The sequence below is a fragment of the Haliotis rubra genome, unplaced genomic scaffold, assembly GCF_003918875.1.
Source record: "Haliotis rubra isolate DU_JTF1 unplaced genomic scaffold, ASM391887v1 Scf76, whole genome shotgun sequence".
Classification (NCBI taxonomy): domain Eukaryota; kingdom Metazoa; phylum Mollusca; class Gastropoda; order Lepetellida; family Haliotidae; genus Haliotis; species Haliotis rubra.
The window spans coordinates 1,946,215-1,962,591 of NW_025767479.1; the positions used below are offsets into that span (position 1 = coordinate 1,946,215).

Consider the following 16,377-nt stretch of genomic DNA (forward strand, 5'->3'; position numbering starts at 1 on the left):
AACTTTGATTAAAGCGGCGCAAAACAATACTCACTTTCCCAGTTAGTAATATAGGTTATTGTCATTAACCCTATGCATAAATCGGTTTGTGTGAAGCAACGTCGGACAGACAGTGTTTTAAATGTATTCTGCATCGAGTCCTCAGCGTGATGATAATGTGTTATTACAGGCCTATTTTGTTGCTGTATACGTTGTACCAATAAAAATCTTAAAGATGCAGTGACGTTTTTTCTGAACAGATATATACTTCTATGCCCACATCTCCTATATCTCCAGCAAATGTACCACATCCAAGTCTAAAAGATCAACCATATTCCGTAACAAGAAAGGGCTTCTTATGCACAGACAGCATTGAAACAAATGGCATTAATACTGCAGTATTGCCAAAATTTAGTCTTTAGTCTCGGAAAAGTACGATGTTTTAATTTTACCATTTGATTTTTTATCGTTGTACATCACGATTTAACACGACAAAGAAACCATCACACGACCGCTGGGGCATTATGACATCCCTCTCTTAGAGAGAACTGTTACCTGTAGGCACTCCTATGCGCCCTTATTGTGCTCCATGTCTTGTTGATCAGTTTCCGTATGCATATGACTCTTCTCGGACTCCTAACATCAAGGGGATTTGGCCATCAGGTATGTCGATGATCTCGTTCGAGAATGTACAAATAACTGATTCCCTTTCTAGCTAGACATTTGAGACATTTGGAACCACCTTATCTATTCTAAATTTACATCGGTGTATAACGATTCAGAGGGAACTATACATAAGACGGTATGACAAGGGGCATAACCTCGGCTTTCCAAAAGTCAGATTTGTTTTCATTTTCATGTCGAGCAGTATTGCTCCTTCCAGAAATTCCAAAAGACACCATACAGCTCTTGCTCAAAAGTTGCTTGATAGACCACATTCAAGGCATTCAATATTTCCAAATCTAATCTTCAGTCACCAAGTTCATTTTGACTTACCACATGCTACCGTGTTTTGTTCAGTGAAAAATTGACTTGCCTTTGCACGTGTTTCTGATGAGTGGTGATACGTTTACCCTTTGTCGAAAGCCTATCATCAACATTGGTTGATATTTATATATAATCACGTGCTTGTGAAAGGGCCAGAATTGTAGAAGGGACTACAGATAACGGATTGCGTATTGTCGCTATTACTTGAATACGATAAAACATTCATATACATAGCAATACCAATGACACTATATTATTTGAATTTATTGTATTGTCTGGAAAATATAGAAAAATTATGATAACATTTTGAAAAATATTTTCATTTCATTTCAACAAATTTACCTGTGAAACTGACCTCAATTGAAACATGAAATCACGACACGTATTCTTTCTGTTCGGTTACTCACCCTCCCAAAAGGTTGCTTATGTAAGAACTTACTTCAAAACAAATAATGAAATAGATAATCACATGGGTTTTCCTGCCCCGCCATGACACGCATTGTTATCCGGTTAACAATTCATCTGTGAAAGTCTTCATTATGTACAGAATGAAGGATGAGTGGCTGTTTTGAAAGAAGACATACCTCGATTACATCACAAGAAAAGAAGACCCTGGACAGTTTATGTCGTGCATGTTCGTGTCACCTAACTCGACCAGGTACGAATACCAAAGGCATTGTCTCCCAACAGCTGCTTAAGACGCCTCAAGCTATGGGTGTCTCCGTGTTAAGACGACTACGATGTCGTAAAGGCATTGTGCATAACTCCTTTATAAGGGGGACTGCATTTGTTATAGCCAAAGAGGTGTTGATTTTGTTGAAAATGTTAGTGAAACGAGTTTGCTTAGTATTCTCGTTAACGTATCTCTGTATACGCCAAGTTCGTCCCCAGTTCGCACTAAACTCATGTAAGTATTAAACATTATCAAATACTTATGCTGGTTTAAATTCTTCCGGATTCTTGTGTTTGATATATGTTGTCGGCTTGCCGGAGTGCAATATATCCGTGAAGATCCGGGTTAGAATTGGTCTTCAGCAACCCATGCTTGCCGTAAAAGACGACTAACGGGATCGGGTAGTCAGACTCGCTGACTTAGTTGACACATGTCATCGTATCCCAGTTGCGTAGATCGATGCTCATGATGTTGATCACTGGATTGTCTGGTCCAGACTCGATTATTTACAGACCGCCTAATTGCTGGAATATTGGTGGAGTGCGGCGTTAAAAAACAAATGAATAAAACTGAGTGCAACACAGTGAGTGAGGGGATTATGATTTAGAGTCACATCGGCAATGTTTCAGCCATAGCGTCACTGAAACAAGAGTGCAACATAGTGGGTTCGGGATTCAAATTCCTCGTGACGTAGATTATTGGGTTTTTTCCTGGCTCAGTTCACCAATGTCGTGAACGTCCTAGACTTGCATCAGTTGGGGATTTCTTGTCACGTAAACCTGAAACAGGGTATATAATTAAAGCGACGTAAAACCCACTCACTAACCCACAGCAAATACACATACATGTTTCCTCTTTGCTTTTATGTGTGTATTGGCCTAACAACCGTGAAAAAAAGCTTGAAGAAGTAGTCATATATCGGCCTTGACCATGCTTCTACTTGCTTGTGAGCTGTAGGTCGCCAAGTCTCGTAAAATAGTTCGCTCTTCACGCCGAACACCCGAGTTCGAATCCCCACATCGGTAAAATGTGTGCAGCCCATTTCTGGTGTCCCCGTCGTGATATTGCTGGAATATTGCATAAAATGGCGTAAAACTATACTCAATCTACTCGCTGATATGGTTGACGTTCACGGACCGCCGTGAAAAACTGAAATTACACTGATCAAGGTGTGGACATTCAGATGAAGTGTTCCTGTGGCTTAATACTCTGGTACATGATAAAATGATTGGCAGAATTTGCTCTCTTCCCGCTGAAGCTGTTTTCAAGGACGTGTGTGATTTTGTTGCAGTGTGTAGGCAGCTGTATCGAGGAACATGCCGAACGATATGTCTTGGCTCTGAAAGACGTTTTCCTGTGCCCGACTCAGTCCTTTTCTGTCGAGGAGGATCGTGTTGTAAATCTGGTAAGAATTCACATAAATTGCGGATACAACTGTAATAAACGGTCCAAAGAAAAGACAAAATGGAATGTATTTATTTATTTATTAAACAGAAAGAGCTTCGTCTGATTCAATTCCTTTTTCACAAAATCTTGATTTCTAATTTGTTTTATCCCTTCAGATTTACAATTAAAACACAATTAATACATATTTCGTTTACATGAGGATAATGTCACATACTGCATGGAATACTAGTCATGTGAATAAGATAAGATTAAACAACATACAAATACGACATGCCTGACATTAGCGTCGATGGATATGATATGTAAACCAAAAATAACGTATGTTTGTCATAGATCGGTCTGCTGGAATATGGGCGGCATGGACAGCCTGGAGTACCTGCGCAACATCCTGCGGTGATGGAGTAAGGACAAGGTCAAGGACATGTCAGTTTGGGCAGTGCCTCGGAGAAAGTAGTCAGACTGGACAATGTCGCAGGCCAGGGTGCTTTTTGTGTAAGATAACTTATCATTAAATGTTGTTGATTAACGCCAAAGCCAGAATTATCAGCTATTTCACGCCGGTGGCTGATATCATGAATACCCCGCCGTATGACATGGAACCTGCCTACCTGACCAGAAAATCCGATTTAGTCTGAAAACAGTCGTTAGCAAGACCTTAGTGCCGGGGTGATATTGATGTCAATGATATACTACAAGTCAAAAAAAAGTAAACACCCATATTTGATGGTGGCTTAAAATATAACAAATGCAAAGAGTATTTCGCTGTGACTTGTGTAATGGGGGTATCGTTGATGGTTCTTGGATATGAATTTTGCGACCATTTCCAGGCTAGTAACAATTTTATATCTCTTGTCATTCCTTTGTCAATCCATTGTGTAAACGAAAGATTATTCATCGATGCTTATTTTGGTTTCTGCTTTAGTACCCCTAACAACAAGTACAATACCAGCATCGACAACAACAACTACAACAACACCTACGACAACGTCCCCTTCGTCTGCTACTTCAACAACTGCGAGCTCGGAAACAACACCGACTACCTTAACAACAACACCCGTGACATCATCGACGACTCCAGATACTTCAGATACAACGGTACCATCGACATCACCAACTACTCCGTCAAGCACAGCACCAACAACAACTGTTCCGACTAGCTTAACAACACCCGTGACATCATCGACGAGCCCAGACACTTCAGAAACCACGGTACCATCGACATCTCCAACCACTCCACCTATCCCTCCACCGCCAACAACTATTCCAGTAGCGAGGAGACATATGTCGCTCAGATTATATTAGTTCAATAAAATGTTCTTTCCCATAATTTCATGGCGTTGATCTGCATTGATATACTGGCTATGGATTCAAATCCATTTTAACTCTACTAGCCTCAGTCTAATGCGACCTCAAGTACCACCGGCAGGAATACTTACTGAAACAGTTGTTTCGTTCATGCGACTGTCGCGTAAGACAACCGACCCAGCGGGGGTCATTTGTCGTTAAATTAACGTGTATGCTATACATAATTTTATGGTTAAACAGAGAACACCGTGCCTTCACGCTCTTCACGAACTACCATCACGATAAAGGAACGCTATGCGTCGAGATATGTCTTTACACTGTTCACAGTAAATTCATGCAGTACCACTTCTCCTCGCGAGTGGTCCACAGTGTTCCTGTATTTGTCGGTCTCATACATTTGCTCCAGTGTTATAGCGAACTAAGGAACACAGATTTATACTTTATTATGCCACCATAAACCGTTCAGTTCGTATTGGTCGTAGTCATCGCTCAGTGAATTTAGCTGTCTGAAAGCCTGAATAAACGTAGTAATTTGAGCTGCATGTGTCACGGCAGCATGCTTTCACGAGCTGGACTTTTTTGACAAGCCATTTCGTGCGTTTGCAACCGGTGGGGCAGGATACGTTCACCGCGAAAACATGGTATCTTAACTTTTTGATAGTGACTCGTTAACACATGTTTGTGCTGAAGTCAGAATCGTATAATGGAAACCGCTTTTAAGAGTTGGTTAGGAATATGACAATGTTTTCGTATTTTTTTCTGTACAGTGTACCTCCTACCCGTCTGAATAAACGTTACGACTGTATCATTATAAGAGTTGACAAGTTTAAAGACGTTTTCGTGTTCAACTATTGCAGTTTGGTGATTTAAAGGGCAAACAGGATCAAAGATGATGACGTCATGAAACTTTTTGTGCTTGGATTAATACCAGGCTTCTTCTTCATTGCCATTGCCAGTCAATTAACTATTGGTTTCCCTTCTTAAGTGCACACCATCGTTATGTTATAACTGTTGTTGTTTCACATGCTATCTGCTTTCTAGTTTTTCATTTACTGATGGAGGATTCAGAATATACTCCAAAACGTCATGTTCCTCAAAATAAATAAGTTGACATTCATGAAGTCTCACCCTTTATGTGTATCATTTCTAAATGCCGTTGAAATACGTCATGGAACCAGAACGAATGGACTTATTTTCGAGTGTCATATTTATTTACTTTTTGTCAGATTCATGGGGTTCTACAAATTAAATCAGAATCAGTCGTTTAACCAGCACTTTCCGAAGCCATCAAGGTGGACTGAGAAATCTGGCAGCATTTGCCTGGATGATTTTGTGGTAGATTTTTCTAAATATGAAAATTATAAATCTACCCAGTGACTAAAAACGTGTTTCAATATGAAGTGTTGGTCTTAAACTTAATGTGGCAACAGATATTTGCAAGCGGATGGACAAATGGTGATCATGAGGGCAGGGAGGGTCCAACTTCCTGTATTCGGAAAAGGAGCCGATTAAAAAAGTCATTGTTTTGCTGCTTTCAGGCCAGGCTGTGCCCACATGGAATTGAGGTTGAATATTTGGCTGTTGTTTGTTAAATATATAACGTTACTATAGAAGTACCGTGGAAAAGATTTGGTTTTGTGTAACTTTTATCATTGTTTCAATTATAATCTTTAGGTTGTGGCTCGGTAAGCGATCCAGATACTGTACCCGGGACTGATTGTTCAGGATGGAGTGTTAGCCTAGAAATTGTCAACGTAGATGGGGATGTTTCCACCAGGTTACCCGTATGTTCTGGGGTCCTGTTGTCCATGACGAAGATCCTTGCAACAGCGGAATGTGCCGAGGGGTAAGGAAAATATTACACTTTTTGGCCATTGTATTGCAGTATATACCAATACTATAACCAAATACTATTTTTCTTCTGAACGTACCGCTAAAAAGCACTTCAGTGGCACGACGATGACCTTAATCTGGACCATTCAGGCCCGTGATTGATATAATGAGCAATGAGTGAGTGAGTGAGTTTAGTTTTACGCCGCACTCAACAATATTCCAGCTATATGGCGGCGGTCTGTAAATAATCGAGTCTGGACCAGACAAACCAGTGATCAACAGCATGAGCATCGATATGCGCAACTGGGAATCGATGAAATGTGTCAACAAAGCCAGCGAGCCTGACCTCCCGGTCCCGTTAGTCGCCTCTTACGACACGCATGGGTTATGGAAGGCTCATTCTAACCCGGACCTTCACGGGTCTATAATGAGCAATGATCCACCCCGTTTGGTTACGATGACACAGAATCAGCCAAGACCTAATCATGTTAATATATGTTCATAGTGCACCGAAATTCAATTACATTTGTCTGTTTAGTGCATTTAACAATAACATACATCCTCTCTTATCTTAAACTACCTAACGGCATTGATGCTATCTATAAACGCCAATGAGCACCTTCGTTGGCTCACCATAGACGAACTCGTCCGACTTTTGCATGTTTGTAAGTGACAGAGCGGGTTTCCCCATTCGGAACATTGGCCACTCGGTCCAGGTGTGCGTTCTGTCATATGTTTACCACCAACCTGTACAATTTCTACCACTGTTCCACAACTTAAATACAAATGGCTGCTGTTGTTATCAGCTCCATCGTCTTCAGTCGACCATCCTGAACTACCAGCCAAGGGTGCATAAACAACGCTCTTGGACAATAGTTTCTTCTGTAGGATCAGTTTGGTTGCTGGGTCTATACAACAAGCCGTCATTCCGAAACCGGACATTAAATTGTGTAACCACAATGCTTATGTGGTAGTGCATGCTTTGTTCTCATGATTTAATTATGCCACATGATGTCAGAATTAGTATTTCCATCATTTCCCACAATCTGTCCTGTCCTATCCGTGAATGTTCCAATTGTGATTGGCGCAGAGGACCCATTTTGAACATATTGGAATGTCAAACGTTAAAGTTGCAGAAAGCTTGAAAATATTCAATATTTTTATAGAGTGAAATGTGTACAACTGACTGACAGCGAGCATGTATTTTCCTCTCGGAGAATGATGCCTATCATTACTCCTCTATCTGTTTTATGATGACTTATTATTCCATTATTTGGTTCATCAAAACCAGATTAAAGAGAACACTAGACGTGCCAAGACTGCAGGCGCTTGCAGTCGCCGGCAGCGTGACGTGTGGTACACAGACCAGGACTATTACCAATGTGACACTATTCGATAATACTTCGGAGATCTCAGGTATCACGGTTTGATGCTAATTGTTTTTTTAATGTTGACTTTATTCAATGACCACAAAGCAAAAGTGTGAGTTAGTTGTTATTAACGACAAACAGTATTTCAGTTAGATCACGACAAAGTTGCTTTATGTAGGAAAAAAACAATTGTAGTACAATTCGTTCACGTTTACCATTTTGGTCAAACTCACAAGTAAGAGTTAAGTGTCGACAGACCATCAATTAACAACCTAAAGCATATTGGATTCGAACCAGAGACCCAAATAATTCCAACACACCGAAGGCATGAAATTCTAACCGAATTCCGTTGCTTCAGACGACAGGGATACCCATGCGCGCCATCTCATCAGACAAATGACATTTAATGTACAGGTAACGGTTTGAAAGACAAAACTCATTAGCAGCCTAGCTAGTAGAGCGTACACTCAGTAGACAGGACCCCTATTCTACCACTTTGTTTTTTCATAACCGTTTCCAGTTATTCATTGTGGGTTTTTTTCAATTCGAAATTCGTAGTTTGTCTGCCTTCCGACATTGGTTCATTTTAATTTGTATTTTGATTCAATTATCTGGCCACGTGTGTGTTATATTTGGGACAAATTCATGTCTCAATGAATATAAATCCTTCTAATCATATTTCCAAAGACGACACAAGACATACACGTCGTATTATTACCAGTTTTCACGTAACACACATGTCCAATATCGTTACTGAGACACACTATGTTTTCAATACCATGTGAACATACAGTCTTCCTGATTTCAGAAATGGAAGGGGATCTTGCTATCTTGAACGTAAGTGACGGCTTCAAGCTCGACGCTTGCGCCTCCGCGGCTTGTCTCCCCAACACCAACGATGTCTTCAACAGAGGTGACAGATGCCGTTTGACAGGCTGGAGAAGAGGTAGATGAAGTTCCGTATGCAGTGATGGAAATAGACACAGTGGTGTTGTTTCTTGTCTTTGGGACATCCATTTCCAGTGTTTTATAACAAATAATGTAAAAAGTAACGCCTTGTTCACAACACCATTTATCACGCATTTTGAACAAAGACTGCTTCAAGTTTTGGTCATAATGACAGTATTTCAGTATGCTTCTCTTTTCTATTTTTCCCCGACGTTACAGAAACTCCATCAGCTATTCCCGTTTCTCACCAACAAGCATCTGTAATATTACTACCATCCCAAACATGCCAAACAATCTACAGCAGCCTAGACCCCAGCAGGACCATATACACTGACACTGTATGCACGGTCTCAGAGAACGACAACTTGGCTCCTTGTGAGGTAAGTCTGGCACTACACCGGTACACCAAGATATATTTTGTACTTATATTTGTTATTGTTTTATATGTTAAGTTTTCAGTACATAATTTCCTCGATTATGATCTTATTTCCAAATTACGAAACAACAACATATTTTCGTTGTTTCGAATATTTTTAGTTTTTTTAATCAGTGAGAAAATAATCGAAATTTCGAAAAAGTTATCGAAGTAACGAAGCAAAATTCAAAATTTCGGAAAAATAAACAAATAATTGACATAGCGAGAACTTTCTGTTACATGATATGTCTATGTAACCAAAGTGGCACCATTAGACTTTCGTCCATCAGCAATTAAGTAAATAACTTAGTATTCTCCAGTAAATGTGTACATAGAAAACTTACTTATTCTTCATTAAATATGTACATAGAAGTATTATGTGTAAATATTTCAAGAAACGCAGGACGTCTACCACCAACTAATGAGATAGCAGAGAATAAGCCTTAATCTGTTGTATGGTTTGATCTTTCATCCTTGAAAGAAAAATATATTTTAGTTAAACTAGGCGAGACATAATTGAACTGTATAGTCTTCTTGTTTCAGGATGCCAATGGTTGGATGTTGGTATGCGACAACAGTGACGGTAGGGCGACGTTGGTTGGTCTTGCGACTCCTGGCACTGACTGCATCACCACTCGACCTAGTATATTCCAGGGGGTCCAGATGCATTTGGACTGGATAGAGAAACATATTCCTTCTGAAGATGTTGTACAAGGCCTTTAAAGATAACACTGACGGTCAGGGGCATATTTCTTCATGTTACAAATTGTATTACTGTCGAAACAGACACATCATTGTTCACCTGTTGTGCTATGATGACACAATACAATGACGTCACATCCAATGCTTGTTTGGTGGTTTTTAGATCTACATTTGTACATCTACAACTATAGGCATAACCTCTTCTTTTTCACTACTAATTATAATATTTGAGTAATGAGATGATAGTCATGAGGCACCTTACGGAATTTCCTAACTTGTTTCCGTTGGATATTAAGACATCACAAAAATACAAATTGGGCTACCCGATTCCTTCTAATCACTACTAAATGTTAGTCCCGTCTCTCTACATTTCCCACATTTTAGCATTACTTAACCAACCAAGTTTATTCTCACCAACTTAGTCAGTTTACCTACATTTGCCTTCTGTATCGTCATAAACAATAGCAATATTTTCTGTACGTTCCATATTACTCGACGTGGAGAGTTCGTTACTATAGAAACCAACTAAGATCCGGGTTAGAATATTGATGCTTGTCGTAAGAGGCGACTTACAAGATCGGGTGGTAAGGCTCGCTGACTTGTTGACACATTTTATAGTATTGATGTAGATGGATGCTCATAATGTTGATCACTGGATTGCCTATTCAGACTCGATATAGCTGGGGAGTTGCTAAGTGCTTCGTGAAACAGCGAACTAACAAATAAACAAAATCCATCAGTGGACGATGATAATGATGATGATATTATGAGCTCTAGGTGATTATCGACTTCACCACGTAATTGAAATCGGCGATGCCAAGGCCTCCTATTCGATAGACTGAAGAGAAGAACGTGAGTGAACGATGTAAAGGCATTGTCTTTGGTAGACTGAAGTGAGGGACATTTCTTTGCCAGAAGGAATTGGAAATGAGAAGGCATATGCATACTCATTGGTATACATGGACTGAGTGACATACTAGCCCATATATAATACCGTAAATATACCACAAAACGTGTTTTCAAAGCCCAATGAAGAGAAAGGTAGTTTATTCAAAAGTTATAAGGAATAACAACGTAAATGAATAGCTTAACAAGATATAACTGTTGTCTACGGCAGTCACGCCCAGTTAGTTACATCAGAACATAATGTAGACACACACCATTTCGTAAAGCTAAACGTTTCTTCACAAAATCATTTGTTAAGATGCTATGTTAAACTGTAAGCCGACGCGAATGTCACGCTCCTACAAGGCTGTACGTGACTCGTGTGTTACCCACTGGTAGGTTTGGTGCAGTGTGACATCCAGGCGAAGATGCAGCCGCCACACTTCACAGCTTCAGGAAATAGAGGAGTCCGAATGATGTCGCCACACATGTTCACTGAAACAATGGAGACGGCTCTTGTACGTGTTACACAATGATTGTCGCGATTGTGAGTTAGTCCTGAATTGGGTAAATGAAGCTTTTAACAGTGTTTAAGCTACATCCAACGTGGAAGGAATGTCTGAAATGATGCAGGTCTAGACGAGCGCCCTTTCGCTGAAACCACGCGCACAGACTTGGATTGATAAACCGAACATCATATACAGACCGAATCTGGCATTCTCATTCATTATCAAAGGAGCCTGTCATATATAAGGGACGCAACTCTACAATCCTTAAAAGAACCCATTAACCCACAGAACTTACGGATCATTGGACTTATAGCGACAAGTATATATATTTATCATACAATGGATGGCGTTCTCGGCAGGAAAGCCAGCATAGTACCTCTGCCACAGGCCAGAAAGATGTGACGATTCGTCACATCTTGCACCGTCCATTCAATATAATGTACATATTTCTTAACTCTTTTATTTTTGACGAGTCTACATAGTACAACTTATTAAACATCTTTGATAGAATGGTTTAGTTTCACTGAGAAAATATCCTAAAACATGTAACACTATTTCGATTTGCGTAGCGATGCTTTGTTTACATACTATATTAGGTTGTACGGCTCCACGTGCTGTCATCGAAGCCGACGGAGAGCAAACGATGCTGCCAGTTTGATATCTAAATATGTACTGTCATACTGTCGCAGTTGTGGAAGAATATATATGCAACAATGTAAAACATTGTGAAGAGCGCGCCGAAAAGCTTGCGTAAGGCCAGTCTCTTCGCATTATGAACATGCGCGTTTGTTTACAAACAAGAGAAAAGTCCGGTCACGTGATTTGCAAATTAGCCTGTGGCAGTGATGTTATGCTAAGTCATCACTGCGCCGGAGTATGTATCCGTAGGTGTCTTATACGGATATCGCTACATATTAGAGAAGTCATATGCAAATTTTAGGGACTACTTTCACAGTGTAAACAAACATGGCGTCACACCTATCTATCGGCGAGGCAACTCTAATTCTTTATTTATGTATTTGGGTATTTTGTTTGATGACTAACTTTGCACTCAGCAATTCTCCAGGTCTACGATGGCGGTCTGTAAATTATCAAGCCTGGACCAGACAATCCAGTGATGGACATTATGAGCATCGGTCTATCAAACTGGATCACGTATGACATCAAGTATGACCACCCAGTCGCATTAGTTAGCAAGCACGGACCTTCACGGATATACGAGTTAATAACAGGCATGTAAGCCATGGTCATACGAAGGGTGTTTGAGTGAGTGACGTTAGTTTTACGCCGCTTTTAGTAATATTCAAGATATATGGGCTTCACACATTATACCCATGTTGGGAATCGAACCCGGGTCTTCGGCGTGACGAGCGAACGCTTTAACCACTAGGCTACCTCACCGCCCCACATGCGAAGAACACACAATAACAAGAATGTATAATATATAGAAACAATCGCTACACCATTTAGTTCAGGAAGTACCGAGACAGCATTAGTTTGGAAACAGTAATTATTGAGAGAGTTCACAACACAAGATAGCATAAAATTACACATTATGTAAATGGATTGATAGATATTATAGTGTCACTTCAAAAGTATGACATATTATTTATATATAGTTGTTTATGAATAGACAAACAAATTGATCAGGGTTGGAACACACGAAATCAGACAACAATCAAAGATACTCTCTTACCATACGTGGTACAGAACTGTTCCTTGGCAGCACCACTGTGATTATTGGCAGCAGAGCCAAATGCTTCTTCACAGTCCTTCGTACCCATGAAACCATTCCTGTGTATCTTGAAATGTCGACGGCCATCCGTGGATTGGAGCGCGATGATGCAGACCAACAGAAGGACAATGATGGAAACTGGACGAAACATGGTCACAGAAGAAATACGCGACCAGCTCAGATAAGAAGTCGATAAGGTGAGTGAGATAATGTCGTATATTTATACACATAGCTTAAGGGGAACGCCTTACACGTGGGGATTAAGGACCAACAGGGGGTCTCCGTCGGTGTGCATCATAACAACATGCACTCAGCGTGATTGCAGCGATCGGGTGATACATGCAGAAACATCTTCCTGGTCCATCATGTCATTTCGGAACCGCACCAGTAAGTAAAAGATGATGTATCATGGAAAAAACAACTATCATCAACATTGGCGAGTAAACCACAAAAAGATATATTGCAATATACTGTCATATAAATTATTGTATTAATTAAATAATGTGTTTATTTATATTAAGTAAAACAATTAAACTGCATCCATGCAGTGTAAACACGGAAATGGTTTTGAAGTTAAATGACACTGATACCACACCTGCATGACGTTGGATTAGGCAGAATATGCACGTTGTATGTGTCAATGTCACGGATTCAAACATACTGCTGTAGTATGTGTTAATATGTGCTACTCAACATATGTTAAGGAACATGAGATTTCTACATATGACTTAATTATTTAATCTATGCTGGCTTCTGGATATTGCAACACATTGTGAGGGTTCTTTTGCATAGAGTATACTAGTATTCTCTGTTGTCATGCGTATATCTCGCGGGCGTTGTCTGATACAGGAAAATAGTGCGATGATCAAGTGAATATATATCATATGAGACTTGTTCGAATTCTTCTGGTTTGTACCATGTGTTAATAACCTGAGAAACCACAGGCGCGGAGAATTGTATAGATTATGTGAGTAGCATATTCCCTTACTAACATTCCAAAAACTTACGATCGCGGTCCCCCTAACTGTCTTTGAAGTATTGTGGCTCGTCACTATTATTATTATTATTATTATAGGATATTTATATAGCGCACATATCCAGGCAACTAGTGCATGCTCAAGGCGCTGGTATTTTCCCCTCGATCATTGGATGTCAATCTCAACGGCACATCGTATTATCAATCTCAACTCCCTGGGGAGTATACAACTCTTGCAGCCACTAGGCGCACCGAGTTATTGTGGCTTTCTCATCCTAACGAGGTACCCATTCACAGCTGGGTGGCCTGGGACACATAGTCACAGTACTTTGTCCAAGTTCACTGCACGTTGCTGTACCCGCAACTAGGTGTTTGCACGTATTCATGTGGCCACCATCTGGTCATATACCAACGGATTCGTGGGTTCTTTTAAGTGCACAGGGATGTGTACTGTACACTAGGGGTTGTGACAACACTGAAAGAGTCTGCACAGAAAGTTGACTCCAAGGTTTTTACACCCGGTCACAGGTGGGCTCGATCCCGGCACCTCAACCTCGCTGGATCACTAGCCTGGCGTCTTAGCCAGCTCGCCCACCGCGAAATATTGCCGGGGTGACGTTTAATTTTAATCCACTCACTCACTTTGTTGTTGTGTCCGATTCTCAGGAGCTTCAAAGAAGACTGAATAAACAAATATTGTTTTACGTCGCATCAGGGTTTTCTGGGTATTCGTGGCGGATCTACACTGATGTGGTAAACGTTGCATACATTTATCCTTTCCGGATTTCCTCAACCATCAAACGGATATAACTGAAATATTGTAGCTATATATATGTACCTTAAGCAGTATAGAATACGTTGTCAGTCCTAGTATACCTAACAGTAAAGAAAAGCATGCATGTTATTTAAAAGAACGGAAAAGGGTAGGTCACAGACAAATGGAAGGTGTCAGTCACGTCTATAACTAGTGTGTGTGGCTTCCGTTAGCTGTGTTACAAGCCGCTCATCGCTGCCTCCTCCAATATACAAGTCGAAAAAGGTTTTAGGAGTCTCGTTCCTCGCTGACAAGTCGAAGAAGGTTTTCGGAATCTAGTTCTGTTCCCGACAAAACAGGAGTCCTCATGTTTCTGTAGTACATCATGAAGACGTCATCCCATGCCAGGGCTCCACAGATATGCCATTCACTCTGATTGTTTTGGGACGAGTGTTGTCCTGCTGAAAGATATTGAACTGACGTTCACCCTGGAAGAGATGTCTGGCGTGATAACGAAGGACATCGCCCCTTGACATGGCAGCAGTCAGAGGCTGTCACGTGTATAGCGGTCCTGTGAAATGACACGTCATCGTATCCCAATTGCGTAGATCGATGCTCATGCTGTTGATCACTGGATTGCCTGTTTTGATTATTTACAGACCGCCGCCGTATAACTGTAATATAGCTGAGCGTGGCATTAAACACCAAACAAACAAACAATAACACGATGATCCTTACACCTCCCCACCGGTTTACATGAATGGGTGCACCAGTAAACGTAACGTTCATGAGGTCGTCTCCATACTCAGATGCGGCCATCCGCGTGAAGTAGGTTGAACCTGGATTTTCTCCGAGGAAAACCTGTCCACACTGCGGTTGTGTGAAACCTCGGGTAAACTGAAGCATTTAAGTAGGTTCCTTCACTACAAGGGTGTTCAACTTCAATACAAGGATGTTCAACTTCAATACAAGGGTGTTCAACTATATAAGGATGTTCAACGTCAATACAAGGGTGTTCAACTTCAATACAAGGGTGTTCAACTTCAATACGAGGATGTTAAACGTCAATACATGGATGTTCAACTTCAATATAAGGGTGTTCAATACAAGGTGTTCAACTTCAGTTCAAGGGTGTTCAACTTCAATACAAGGGTGTTTGCCTGTACAATCACTTCGTGAGCATAAAATGATATGACTTGGCATACATTATCACTATCATTTTATTAAGGCGTTATTTCGCGCTCATAACACAGCTTAAGTTTATTTCTATTTCATTTCATAGACACATGATATGATGACAAAGTCCTTTGATATATGAGGATACGATCTTCGTGAGAAAAACACTTCACAGCCGCTAGAGCATTTCTAAACCGTTTCACGATTGTCAATATTTTCACCATCTGGAAGGACACAGATGAATACTCTCTGACTGTATTTTGTTTACACTTCGTCTGTAAATCAAGTTGGAAATAGCAGAGAGGTTTTTACAAACTTGTATAATGAAACGTGTAATGTACAAATATATTCGTTTTACGCTTTTAGGTCAGTTGAGATCGACACATGCAGAAAGGAACTATAGACCATTGGAGGAACCATTACTTGCATCACACAGAAAACCCTTGGGGTCATGTTATGAGATATGAATCTTGTATGCAATTATTATTGATCCAGCAAACACGAACGTGTGTGAACATATGATCATGTTATATGTGAATCTACGGAGAGGCAGGGTTGGTGTGCCTGGATAGCACACAATAAGTAGCATAATTGTTGTTATATATATGTCACAAGTTACTTATTGCTTCTTAGTGCTCGTCGTGTTAGTTTGTTTTGATCCCTCTAGAATAGCTCCACTCAAAGTAATTTAATGGTACCCGGAGAGCTTCGATCTTTCGCTCA

At 40.4% G+C, this 16,377-nt stretch overlaps 1 protein-coding gene across 1 annotated transcript; it reads left to right on the forward strand.

The window, feature by feature from the left end:
• Positions 1-7,551: 7,551 nt before the first annotated feature.
• On the forward strand, positions 7,552-9,641 carry LOC124260329 (polyserase-2-like). The gene is made up of 4 exons (XM_046694614.1): positions 7,552-7,600; positions 8,363-8,500; positions 8,722-8,882; positions 9,461-9,641. The coding sequence occupies exons 2-4, from the start codon at positions 8,365-8,367 to the stop codon at positions 9,638-9,640; spliced, it is 477 nt and encodes a 158-aa protein (XP_046550570.1). The 5' UTR covers positions 7,552-7,600; positions 8,363-8,364; the 3' UTR covers position 9,641.
• Positions 9,642-16,377: the final 6,736 nt, after the last annotated feature.

Bases quoted from the DNA above. Each gene is read 5' to 3' on its own strand.
- LOC124260329 (XM_046694614.1), top strand. From the start codon at position 8,365: ATGGAAGGGGATCTTGCTATCTTGAACGTAAGTGACGGCTTCAAGCTC. The intron at 8,501-8,721 runs GTAGATGAAGTT...CCGACGTTACAG, and splicing joins TTTGACAGGCTGGAGAAGAG to AAACTCCATCAGCTATTCCC. The intron at 8,883-9,460 runs GTAAGTCTGGCA...TTCTTGTTTCAG, and splicing joins ACAACTTGGCTCCTTGTGAG to GATGCCAATGGTTGGATGTT.